The 13,971-nt window shown below is 33.8% G+C and overlaps 1 protein-coding gene across 1 annotated transcript in view; it reads left to right on the top strand.

The window, feature by feature from the left end:
- LOC116160948 (transcription-associated protein 1) overlaps positions 1-13,971 on the top strand; it is a 70,120-nt gene that overhangs the window by 16,539 nt on the left and 39,610 nt on the right. The window contains 10 exon segments of the mRNA XM_031474101.1: positions 3,142-3,281; positions 3,330-3,496; positions 3,544-3,686; positions 3,776-3,920; positions 3,966-4,212; positions 4,259-4,385; positions 9,155-9,308; positions 9,352-9,729; positions 9,772-9,970; positions 10,017-10,309. Coding sequence (XP_031329961.1) covers positions 3,142-3,281; positions 3,330-3,496; positions 3,544-3,686; positions 3,776-3,920; positions 3,966-4,212; positions 4,259-4,385; positions 9,155-9,308; positions 9,352-9,729; positions 9,772-9,970; positions 10,017-10,309 — 1,993 coding nt within the window.

Below are 13,971 nucleotides of genomic sequence, written 5' to 3'. Positions count from 1 at the left end.
CTACAATTACTACTTTCCATTTGAGTGAAAAAGGAGCTCTAAGCTGTACCGTGCACGATGCCCTGTGTTCCTTTTAAGAAAGCTTCGAGCTCTGACGCACCCGGAATTGGATTTCCCTCGTGCACCACCTATTTGCTGGGGGCTTGAAACTTTTTTGTGGTTATTTACGTACTGTGAATGTCCATTCAAATGTGTGCAAAATGAACAACTTGCAAAACGAGCTGCTCCGAACGAACTGCACCAGAGCTTCACGCACTCAAATGGAAAAAGCAGTAAATATTGCAGTTAAAATTTGTGAATGTTCGTATTTTCGCCATACCTCTGTTTAGAAAACAGATAACAAAATGCGGTTTTCGCTGATATTTTCACTTTTTCATCTTATTTGATAATATATCATATAATAATTATATCGTTCCATTGGAAATTTTCAAAAAAAACCTGCGAAGTTTATGTTAATGTCACATCGCGCCCTCTACCACTCATCACATTTACTAAAAAGACTTCATGTAAAATCTATTCCATGAAGAGAGTTCATTCCAACAACTAACAAAACCTATTATGTGAATATCTGTTAACCTAATCCGAAGTTACATTCAATTCCTTAAAGAGATGTTCTCCTTCCCACACCCCTCATATTTTATGAGCTAGAGCAATATGTGCTGCATCAAAATGATGCAAAATTTGATACGAGATTGCTATGCATGTATTTTTTATGCATGTTTGTTGGGTATATTTTAGAAAAATCGTCATTTTTCTACTTAACCTAAAGTCACTAAATATAGAAAGTACCGCAATCCATTGGGCTCGTGTGTTAGAGAGAGAACGCATGATTTTTGCCCAAGAATGGCGGAAGTTACCAGATTCTAGTAACTTTAATGTTAGGGATTGTTCCACCTGTTTGGAGATATCTGTATATATTTTTATAAAACATGACAGTACTATGAAGTTAGGTTATAAACAATTACAGCTATTCAGATTTTATTTGTCAATTTTTTTAAGTTGGCAGCAAATTTGCCCAAAAATGGCGGATGATTGCGGTCAATGAATAAAGAATACCAGGAAGGAGAATATCAACAATTTACGTGAGACCGCGATGGCTTTTGCAAATGGCGGACAGTAGTTTCCTGTTCCAGTGGCGTACCTACCTTAGAGTTGTACAAGGATACAATTATAAAGAATTTTACACGAAAACAATTTAAACCCCCATGTGTCTACTCTGCCTATGACTTTTGTTTAGCTAACCTCAAACTACATTCCGATAAAAAATTTGTAAATTTACATGTACTATATAAAAGTAATATTGGTATCAATACTTACACATGAAATGTTATTCTTTATTCATTGATTGCGGTACTTTCTATATTTAGTGACTTTAACTTAACCATGAATCGTACGCCCTCTAGCGGCGAAGCTAGAAACTTGAAAATAATTTCCAGCGATTTCTTTTGGCTCCTTTTGTTAACAACATTTTTTCCCGAAGCGGTGCAATTAACGGTTCCATAGATATGGCCTGTGACCATTATTAATGGGACACCCTGTACATATTGAGAGGTGTGTCCATGAAAAAAACTATTATTGAAATGCCAGAATATGATATTAATGATCTTAGAAAATAGAATTCCATTGCAGCTTAACAATTTCACCCATTGGTTGTTAGTCTTGATTTAAAATGTGCTTTGAAAAAAATATGTGATCAAATATCAGTATATTCATGAACATATTATTCCAAATAGTTTTGGTTGTATTTCTAATTGTAATACTTTAATTAGGAATGAGAACATTGATGAAACAGTTTAATGAGGAAATGGTTAAAATTGGACAAGAATATATTAAGATAAGGACAAAGAATTTACCAATGATTTTTTATGATAGTAGTGAAAATGATTTATTATATGAATGCAAAATGTTGTTATATATGTAAAATAGAATTTGATCAGGAAATAAATAGAAAAGTAAAAGATCACGATCACGTAACTGGAAAATATAGAGGCGCTGCATGTAATAAATGTAATTTGAAATTAGTTTTACCCAAGTTTATTCCAATAATAATTAATAATTTAAAATATGACTCAACGCTATTTTCAAAAAGGATATTAATTAATTAATTATTCAGATATCAAGATTTTATTCCTTTTTCTAAAAAAAGTATGTGTTGATATATATAAACAAAAAAATAATATTTCAATATGTGAAAAATGTAAAATAAAAGAAAGTAATTGAGGAATGTTCTAAATGTAAATCAAAAATGATAATTAGAAGGAAAGGTGAAGAACAAAGTTATCGAATTTAAATTTATTGATTCTTTCCGTTTCATAAGTACTAGTTTAGAGAAAGCAGTAAATAATTTAGTAGAATCAAATGATTGTTATTCCAAAAGGTTTTAAATTAATGAACCCCCTTAAATCAAAGAAGGATTATACATGGTGTTTCATAATTGAATGCCAATATTTAAGGGGGCGATTTTTGGGTCCATTTTAACAAGAAAACTTCATATGAACCTATGTCCTAAACGTCTTAACTTTCGAGATACAGGGTGGTAAAGATTTCAAAAATAAATCATTTATTATTAATATCTGTAATACCACTTTAGATATTTTAATGAAATTTGGTATGTATGTATTGTACTATGTATCCAGAGGATTTTTTTTAACGTACCACATTTTTTCAATTTCCACCAGTGGTGTTCGTACGGAATTTCACATGCCCATTTTGGCAGACATTGATGGTACGCCACTGATTTCTCTGAAAATAACAATTATTCTTGAAATCCCCAATCATTTCTAAGCAAATTTGATTTGAGATGGAGAGGGAGAGCGAGAGCGAGAGGTAGGGGGAGAGAGGGAGAGCGGGAGAGGGCGAGAGAGAGAGAGAGTGGGGGAGAGAGGGAGAGAGAGAGGAGAAAGAGAGAGAGAGAAAATAAAAATTAACGAATCATTCTCCATTTCTAATATACGGAGGTAGTAATTTTCTTTTTCCTTAAAGTGAGGACTGCATGAAGAATAGGGTGTTTTTAAAGTTAGAATTTTTTTGTTTTAAATCATTGGATATCTGTAAGATTCAATCACATATGAGGGTTGTGGGGGCGTGCAGTTTAGGTGTCGTGAATATGCCGCCGCTACTGCTGTTACTATCGCTTTGTAGGTCAATGGAGTTGGCTATGAGTGCAAAGGAACCGTACAACTATTTCTTGCTACTTCGAGCGCTTTTCCGCTCGATCGGTGGAGGTAGCCACGATCTGCTCTATCAAGAATTTTTACCGCTACTGCCCAATCTGCTTGAAGGTACCTGGTATTTAACAAGTGAGTCTCTCTACCGCCGAAATTTTTTAGGGTTAAACCGGTTGCAGAGTGGACTACACAAACAGCACATGAAAGACTTATTCGTCGAGCTATGTCTGACCGTGCCGGTACGGCTGAGTTCCCTTTTGCCTTATTTACCCATGCTAATGGATCCTTTGGTCTCGGCACTGAACGGCTCGCATATCTTAATTAGTCAGGTAAGACGGCTTGTGCCGTCTACTTGTTTTTACTCTACCTCTTGTAGGGGTTGCGAACTTTGGAGCTATGCGTGGATAATCTTCAACACGATTTTTTGTATGAACACATTCAGCCAGTTCGGGCGGATTTAATGCAGGCACTTTGGCGTACGTTAAGAAATAACGATCAGGTGGCCCAAGTGGCTTTCAAGTAAGTAACCAACCAAAATTCATTCGCAATCTCATCATAAAAATTGTGTTACTGTCATCCGTTTAACACCAACTTTAACTTCCATTAAGGGTCCTGGGCAAATTCGGCGGAGGAAACAGGAAAATGATGATAGAACCTCAAAAATTGGAGTACACGACGACAGATTACGATCCTCCCGCCATCATCGTGGTCTTCCACGATCAGAAGCACGCGATAGAGTTTCCAGTCGAAAAGGTAGGTACTCTGAGAGTCTCGTCGGCCAATAATTTACGCGCGTAGGTGATTGAAACCGCCTTTAACGCCCTGAAGCAGAGCTCGACGGATTCGTTCTACCGAAAGCAAGCTTGGGAGGTGATAAACTGCTTCCTGGCGGCGTCGCTGAATTTGAACGATGGGAAGAGCACGTTGCTTAACTTGTTTTTGCATCGGAGTTTTCTTGATGACAATAACATTGCGCAGTTCAAGGGGTCGTCTTATAAATCCTCGTTTGCGCAGTCGCGTAACACGCATCAAACTGCGTTGACAGGTAGAAGTTTAAAGGTTTCGCTTTCTTTTAACGCAATTGTTTTTAGGAATGTTTGTAGCCGCCGCGATTAAAGAGCTGAGAATTCCAGTTTTGAATACCATGGTAGCGGTGGTCAGGCATTATACGATGGTGGCGGTGGCGCAGCAAGCGGGCGGATTTGCCATTACACCAAAGTAAGTTGTTTTAATTTTTTGAATCTAAATTTTTTACTTTTCAAAATGTTTATAATTTTTAAAATTTTACAGAACATTTTTTTGAACAAAATTCAAGAAACAGGTTGAAGAATCCGGATATAATTGTAAATTAAATTTCCATGCATTTTTATAAAAGAAACTCGCGCAGAAATTTATTCAGAATCAAAAAACCACCAGAAAAGTTCCAGTAACTTGTACCCAAAAATTCAAAAATGTTTTCCACCTATAAATACGAATTCACGCAAATTTGAAATTATAAAAGAAATTCGAAAAATTCAAAAAATTTCAATTGGGGATACACGAAAATGGTTGTTTTCCCATATGCAAAATTCAAACAAATCCAAAAATTTCAAAAAAATAAAAACCTCGTAAAAATTCAAGAAATTCGATCAAATTGCACATATTTCAAGTTTGAGAAAAATCTGCAAACACAAGCTCAAAAACATTAAAAAAAATTCAAAACACTCCCAAAAATTCGAATGGAATGCAAAATTCAAAATATTTAGACATCCTTTAATAAAATTACGTGTACACAAAAACTGAAATTCAAAATAATTTAATCAAATTCATAATAATGCAAAAATTAAAAATTAATTTAAAAAAACCCGAAATGTAGAAACAAAAAATGTAAAATTCGAAATTTTTTCACAATTGTACAGAAAAGTTAAATTTAGAAAAATTAAAAATTAAAAAAAAAATATCTCTGAAAATAAGATATTAAAAAAAATTTCAAAACATATTCGAATTCACATATTCCAAGAAAATAAATATAAAATGGACAAAATTATAAAATTAAGTGTACACAAACATTCAAATTTAAATTTAAGAGAAATCCGAGTAAATCGTACAATTTAATTCTTTTTATGAATTATCATGAGTTTACAAGTTCTTTCAAATTTGTAGGGGCTTTTTGATTTTTGATTTTTATATTTTTTTCTTTGAATTAAATCTTTTGCAATTTTTATAGATTTTCCGATTTTTTTGACATTGTTACGAATTTTATTAAAATTAATTTTTCGAATTTTACTTTTTTGCATTGTTACGAATTTTATTAAATTATTTTGAATTTTAATTTTTGTGTACACTTTTATAGCTTTAAATACTATATCGTGGGGCTTTAGAATATAATTCAAATTTCTGGGCCCATTTTTTGATTTAAAAAAAATGATTCTGAACGTTATAGTTTCTTTCAACTTCGAATTGAGTTTTTTGATTTTTTTGAAATTTCAATTTTTGTATACAACTTCACAAAACTTATATGTACATGGAAAAACAGCAATTTTCATCATTTGCAAAAATTTTCAAATTTGTTCAAAATTCAAATGTACTTTGTTTTATTTATTTTTTGAATTGTCTATTTATGTCTCATTTTTGTTTTTTTTAAATTTCCAGAATTTTCCGGAATACTAATTCCAATTTTTTAAATTCTGAATTTAAATGTTTGTATACAGGGTGTCACATCTAAGATCCCTCGAATCATAATTCCTTTACCATAAAAGATACCAAAAAAAGTTTTAGATCAAAATTGTATACAATGTCGTCGCCATGTTTCCAAAATATTTTTGATCACCAAAGGCGTGCTGTTTCCAGTGCCGTATCAAACTTGTTTTTTTATGGAACACCCCATATTTTATTGCAGATTTGGAAAGTACTGGAAAAGTACTTATTTTTTTAATGTAACATTTTATACCTTTTGTTCTTGTAAAAGTGATTGCAAATAATTAATGAAGATCATTTACGATAGTTTTAAGAGACGTTGCTAGTAAAAAATTGGTTTTGAATCAATAGCGCGTTTACAATTTTTGGAATTTTTTCAAAATGTTTTAATTTTTGGAAAAAATTGAAGAAAACGGCTAAGTCAACACAAAAACTGTTTTTTTATCTGAGGACAGAACAGCTACAAACATACATGTACGTACACAACAAAATCCAATATTATAAACAATTCAGAAAAATATAAAAAAATTCGAAAAAGCTAAAGAAAAATTCCAAAAAATTCAAACATTCCGGGAAAAGTATAAAAAAGTCGGAGAATTATAAACAATTTAAAAAAATTAAAAAATAGTGAAGAAACAACTAAATCAGTTGTACGTCAAATACAAATTCAGGAGAATCCCACCGAAACACAAAAATAATTGTTTTACCGTATAAAATTAGGAATACCTACACAATCATTTCAGTTAAGCCTGTGGTCAATTCAAAAAACTAGAGCGACAGTTTCAGCGACTTGTACACAAAAATTCAAAGGTGTTTTATACGTATCAAATTTCAAATTCAGACAAATTCGAAATACTAAAAAAAATAAAAAAAAATAAAAAATCAAGTAATTCAAAGTTGAGGAAAACTGTAACACTTTTCGCAAAAAAAGTGATGACTTAAGAAATATGTGAAATCTAAAAAAGGGAAGAAACGCCCAAAAATTTAAATTGAATTAAAAAATTTTGAAAAATTTAAACACGCTATTGATTCAAAACGAATTTTTTTGTTAGTAGTGTCTCTGAAAACAAAGTAACATAAATGCTCTTCATTTTTACTAGAATCAAAAATACGTATTTTCAAATTCGGCATAAGTAAAAAAATCAGAAAAGTTCAGATGTTTCAAAAAAGTATTTTTCATTTTATTTTCCGAATTTTTTCTGAATTTTTAATTTTTTAATTTTAACTTTTTTGTACATAAGTACAATTTTGACGATTTTTCAAGTTTTTCATTTGTTATTCCTAGATGTCAGGTTTTTTAAAAACTATTTTTTGAATTTGTATTGCGAACCAAGTTTTATAACATTTCTTAACCTCGAAATGTGTGCAATTTGCTCGATTTTTTAAAATTTTTGGATTTGTATTTACATTTTTGTATACAGCTTGTTTCCACGTAAGTTTACATGGGACAACAATTTGCTGAAATTTCTTGAATTTTTCGAATTTGTGTGAATTTGATAGGTGGAAAACATTTCTGAATTTGTCAATTTTTTTGAATATTTAAACATTTCTGCGTATTTTGTACAAATGCTTGGAAATTTAATTTACACTTATATACGGATTTTTGAACCAGTTTTTTGAAATTTATTTTTAAATTTCATAATTTTTTTTAATTTGGGAATTTTGTATAATATTCTTGAATTTGACCTTTCCTCAGGAAAACAATTTGTGAATTCTTATGAATTTTCATGAGATTCAGTTCTTTTTTTTCAAACCTTTGTAGTTTTGGTTTTTTCGAGTTATTTAACGTAGGTATTTGCAACTTTTTAACTTTTTATGTAGGTACACTTTTAATTTTATAGGTGTTTTTGAATTTTTTCATTTATTTTCTTTTAATATTAATAGGTTTTGGAGTTTATACTTAATTTTTAATTAATTTTTTATATTTTTCTAAATTTTTGGTGGACATCGAAATGAATTTTTCTTAATTTCTCTGAATTTTTGGTTCACTTTTTCTTCTAGCTCTTTATTGCACCATTGGTGGATTAAGAGCTAGTTACAGCTCAGCCTCCACTTCCATTTCTGAATTCGATGTCGTTTCAATCGACCTTTGGCTGTGGTTTCTGGTTGCTCTAGAAACTGGTGCTCTACAGGGTCCTTATTGGTGTGAACGTAGCTTTTTCTATTTCAAAATTAAACCAAATGAACAAATCGCACTGGATGCGCTGTTACTGATCAAATCGAAAGTTTTTGTGAGTGTTTTGTTGAAATTTTTGGATTTGAATTTGAATTTTTGTATACAACTTGGTATTATTATGGTTGTTTTGTTTTGAGTTTTTTAAATTATTTATTTTTTGGGTTTTTGGTTTTTTTTAAATTTTTAGCCGTTTTTGAATTTTCGAAACGTGAATATATGCATTTTTTTGTTCTACTGTTATAAATAATTAATGTAGCGCATTGTTGCTATAGTTTCTTTTAAGAGATCGCTAGCAAAAAATACTTTTTGAATCAATAGCGTGTCTAAATTATTCCGATTTCTTTATATTTCACTCAAATTTTTACTTTTTCATTTTTTAATTTTCCCATTTGTCTTAATTTAGCAAATCATAGCATGCAATTTATTGGATTTTTTTAAATTTTTTGAATAGGTGGAAAACATCAACTTTGTCATTTATACGAATTTATAAAATTAAAAAAAAAATCAGAAAACAGCGAATTTTTTAGCCGAGGATGGAACTATAAAAATACATGTACTTGCAGAACAAAATTCAATTTTATAAAAAATACAAAAATATTCAGAAAAGTTTAAAAAAAGTCATAAACCAACAACTGATGAAAAGAAAATGAAAAAATTTCTGAAAAAAATTAAATACGGGCGTTATCGGCGGTAAGACAAACAATTAAACAAAATGAAAACATACAAAGCTCACTACTCAACTCCTAGAGCAAATAAGTAAATCCAGAAATTACTTAGTAACGAAGCGCCCAACTGAAAACCCTTCTAGATACCGGGTGTTTAGGAAAGCTGGTCGACTTCACAAATATACGGTGCGGTCATAACTTCGGGTGTAAAACTTCAGGGCTTCGCTACAGTGGATTTTTTTAATTTATCTGATGTTTTGTTGGACTTTTTCTCGTAGCTCTTTATCGGTTCATTGGTGGCTTACATTTCTGAATTCCATGTTGTTACAATCAGGCTTTCGAATGGTTTTGAAGGTTGCCTTGGAAACCTGTTGCTCTACATTGGTTTCTGTATGTCATAAGGTGACCAGTGACCTGGTTACAACAGCGCCATCTATCGTAAATGGCTATTACTATTTCTTTTCTTTTAGACCGAACGAACAAATCGCACTGGATCCGCTGGTGCTGATCGACGCCCTCACTGTAATAATGGGCCACGAAGAGAAGGAACTATGCAAACCCGGGGATTTGGCGCTCGCCCTCATGTTGGAAACGGCAACGACACTCCTGGGATCCAAGGAGATGGTAAAACCACTTCACCTTGCTCGCCTACATTGTTCTTTTGCAGGCCTGCAAACTTCCGCTCATCGAGTACTTGGCCGAGCGAATGTGCTCCTTGTGCTACGAGAGGGCGTGGTACGCTAAACTCGGCGGGTGCATCGCGATCAAGTTTATGTTCGAGCGGTGCTCGCTGAGGTGGGTCTACGACCACATGTTCACCTTTCTTAAGGCTTTGCTGTTTGTTATGATGGATCTAACCGGAGAGGTGTCTAGTGGTGCGCTCGACATGGCGAAGGTAAATCTTGAAAAATTGCTGATCGTCTGTGTGAAACCGCTCGAAGATGCGGACGCCGTTACGCGAGAAAGACAAAAGAAGGCGCTGTGCAAAGTCACCCACGAGCTCGTTCGGCAAGTTACCAGTCCTCATGTTTTGGTTCGAGAGCAGGTACGTATTCAGAGTCGCGAGCAATAGTAATAGTAATTTTAGTCGATGGCTTCTTTAAAACTTCTGGCCGAGAAACAAAACAAAACTGTGACGGCTGTGATGGAACCATTCCGAGATGTCCTCGCCGATATGGTTCCACCCAAAAAGCATCTGCTGAAGCACCAGCCGGCCATTGCTCAAATGGGCTTAATGGACGGAAATATGTTCTGCACCACTCTCGATCCTCGTCTATTCACTATAGGTCGGTGCCAAAAATAATTGACCCAATGTATATGGTGCGCTTTTAGATATGAGCATAAAGGAACACAATTTGTTCATCGGCGATTTGATATCGCTCTGCAATACCGAAGACACAAAGTTGAATAATTTCTCGTGTTACAAGGCGATCACAAATTTTAATCCGCTGCGGATAAGCGCCTTGCGAGTGCTGGCCGCGTGCCACTATCTCGACGGCGACGTTTGGTGCCAAATCTTCCAGGTGCTGTACAAAACTTTGGAGAAACCCAATTCGGAGTTGCAGGAAGTCGCCTTCGAGTGTATGAAAAAGTTCATTTCCAGTTATCAAGTGGAAAAAGACATGGTATGAGCTTATTGCGCAGGTGATCGCGTCTCCAATTTGACTTTGAAAGCTTGTCAAATTGACCCCGCCTATCCTCAGGTACCTTGCGGCTGATTGCGCAACTAATATCAAGGTGACTTGTTGATTGAGAGACGCCAACTTGTGGTAGATTAGGAAACTGAATGTGATTGATCACATCACTATCTGGTGGCGGGTTGCGGAACTAATTTCAAGGTCATTTAAAAGTTAGCGGCGCTTCAAAGATCTCCCCCTTTAGGGACTTAACTGGTTCGTTCACTTTTAAATAAACCGCTCAATTTTTGCTCTGAGATTCGTAAAAGAGAAGTTTATGAGTAAAAGATATAAAGCAATAGTATTTGAGAAGAGACTAGGAGAACTTTGGTGAAATCTGAAACCTCTTCATCCTCATTTTTCGAACCTTATTTCAAGAAGCAGTAGAGAAATGCAAAATAAAGGGGAGAAAGGATAAGAATAGTTATTTATATAACAAGAGCGCGAAGTTCAATTTCGCGCATTGAGACTGAAGGTCAAAATATCAGTCAAATGCGCGAAATAACTTCGCGCTAGCGTTATATACAATATTTTTTCTACAACTGAACCGATTGTTAATTAAATTGCTGTTTAAGTTCAACTTTGTCCCGTGCGCGAAATACTTTTTTTCACTGTTGACGATTTCGCGCACGTTGTCAAGAGCAACCTTACTTATTAATTAACCGTTTAAAAATCTAGTACTTCGCGTTTCGAAATTCGTGAGAAAATGACAGGTTTTTTTGACAGTTGTAGAAAAAACTATTTTTATCTTTATCATCTTCTGAATTTTCTTTTTTTAATCTTCGTCACGTTCTTCGTATTATTTTTTCTGATTTCCATCATTTTTCTCTTTCTTCGCATTACTGTTCTTCATATTGATCTACATATTTCACATCTTTTTTAGTTCCATCCCTCTTATCTCGCATTTTCCCTTCTTTGTCTCTTCTCAATCTTCTCTTTTTTTCTCGTTTGTTTTTTTCATGTCCGTAATCCTTATATCCTCATTTTTATAACGTTCTTCTTGTTTTATTTTTTCTCATACCATTTTCTTCTTTCCTTTGGGTTACTTTTCTTCATCATCGACATCACCTTTTTCTCTTTTACCCTCCTCTCCATCTCGCCTATCTTTCAGTTTTATTCTTTTTTTAGCGCATTTTTGAAGAATTAAAAAAAATGTGCCATTGCTTGCGGTTTGTCCGTCCGTCCGTCCGTGTGTGGTTGGGGTGGTTAAAAATTAATGTTATCTCTCATTGTATTCTAATTAAAGGTCTCAACGAAAGGAACAGTTTTCTACCAACTACTGCCCTTCTTTTTGTCCTCTTATCAAAGTACGAGGTGAGGGGGAAGGGGCGGAGAGTGGAACTAGTTTTATCCTTCATGGTACTCTAATGAAAGGTCTTAACGAAAGGAATTAATTTATACTAACCATAGTCTTCCTCCTCGATTTCTTGTTGTGATCGGTTATAATTCCTTATATCTTTAAGAGTGAATTGACAAAGGAAAGTACCTACAAAGGGGACGTTTGGAAGAAATATTTGTAAGAAATATAACCATTGGGCATTTAAATAAAATTTGATATATAGCCACTTGGAAAAAAACCAAATTTAACGCCAGTTTCAAAATTTCGTTTTGCGCATGCGCAGTGCCAACTTTCTTATTTATGGAAGAAATTTCGTAGGGGTGTTTAAAAAAAATGTGCTTTACTTGCACAAGGGTTGTGCACAATTTGTACTTGTTTAACCTTAATCGTTCTTATTTTCACGGTCCTCTGAATCGGCCTCATCCTCTTTTTTCAAACCCAATCCGAAGAAACACATTCCTAGTCTTTTTCATTCTTTTTCCCTCTATTTTCCTCTTACCTGACCCTTTTTCCTCAAACTCATTGACATATTTGGCATTTCTTCCAGTTCTGCAGGTTGTTCTCTTGTATCCTCTTTTTTCCCATTTTCTTCATTTTTCTCATGTTTCTCTTTTATGCCTCCTCCCAAGCCAAGTCCGGAGCACCAGTATAGTTTCAAACATGAGAAACCCATTTTTGTCTTTATCATTTTCTCAATCTTTTTGATTTCCGTTTTTTCTGATCTACATCACATTTGTGGTTTTCTTCCTTATTTTTCTTATTTTCCCATTTTCCTCTTTCTTTCTTAGCCTTACTTTTTTTTTGTCGTATTTATGTACTTATTTTGCATCTCGTCCAGATCTCCACCTCCTCATCTTCTTTCACAATCTTCATGGTATCTGCATTTTTCCCGCTTTCCGTGCTTTTCTCATGTTTTTCGCATCCTTATTCAGAGAAATGTTTTTTGGCATTTCCCCAATTCTCTTATTTCACTTACTCTTCTTCCCTATGTTGATGCACATATATATTCTTCAACTCTTTCCAATCTTCATCGTGTCTTCATCTGCTTTTTCCTTCCTTTCTACATTGTTTTTGTTTGTGTTTTTTTTTATTTCTCCTCGTCCCCATTTTACGAGCCCGTTTCATTTTGATCTTTCTAATTCATTCTTAGTTTTGTTCATGTCCTTGTTCTTTATCTTCTTACAAAAAATTAAATCCGAAGCACCAATACTGTCTAAAACTGATTTTTTTACTTCTTCATCTTCATTACGTTCTTCGTTTATTCCCTATTTTTCTTTTTCTTATTTCCACCAATTTTCCTCTTTCTTTGTCTCGCCCTTTTTTTCAAATTCTCAAATGCACATTTTTCCTATCTTCACCTTGTTCACTCTATCCACCTGTCTATCTCGCATTTTCCTCATCTTCATAACGTACTTCATCTTTTTTCTTATTTTGTTTTTCTAATTCCACTTTACTCTTTTTTTGCATTACTTTTCTTCATCATTTATATCACCTTCTCCTGCCCATCTCGCTTATCTTCTAATTTTCTTCTCTTCCCATCGTATCTTTAATCTTTGTTGCTCTCACGTTTCTCTAATTCGTTTTCACCCTCACTTTCCAAACCTTGTTTGAAGAAGCGGAAAAGCCTACAGAAGGAAACCTGGAGCAGGGAGGAGAAATTCAATTATATCTTCTTTATCTTCCTAATCTGTGTTTTTTTTAAAATTTTCGTTATCTTCATCACATTCTTTGGCCTTTTCATTCTCTTTCTAATTTCTCCCATTCTCCTTCTTCTTCACGGTACTCTTTTTCTTCATTTCCATATCTTCCAAATCTGCAAGTTGTTAATCGAAGAAACAGAAATGCGAAAAACCCAAAAAACAGACAAACCTGAAGCACTGGAGTAAAGTCTGTAGCTAATCTTCTCGATTTTCTTTATTTTCATCTTCATCACATTCTTCGTTTTTTCTCTATTTTTCTTCTTTATTTGCCTCCCTTTTCCTCTACATAGTTCGCACCTCGTCCGGATCTCTACCTTCCCATCTTTTTCTCTGTCGCAGTCTTCATTTTATCGTTATCTTTCCCATCTTTCATTAACTTCTTCTTCGTGCGTTCTTCGTATTTTTTTCCTTATTAGGTTTTGTTCCCTCCTACTGATCTGCATCTTCTTCGTCTCTTCCAGATCTCAACTCCATCCTCTTTTATCCTCCTCTGCATCTTCCCATCTACTACTCTTTCTCTTCATCATGTTTTCATCATTTTCCGAACCTCTTTATATTCTTTCTTCTCTTCT

The sequence above is a fragment of the Photinus pyralis genome, unplaced genomic scaffold, assembly GCF_008802855.1.
Source record: "Photinus pyralis isolate 1611_PpyrPB1 unplaced genomic scaffold, Ppyr1.3 Ppyr1.4_LG10, whole genome shotgun sequence".
Classification (NCBI taxonomy): Eukaryota; Metazoa; Arthropoda; class Insecta; order Coleoptera; family Lampyridae; genus Photinus; species Photinus pyralis.
This window is presented reverse-complemented; position numbering and strand designations above follow the sequence as displayed.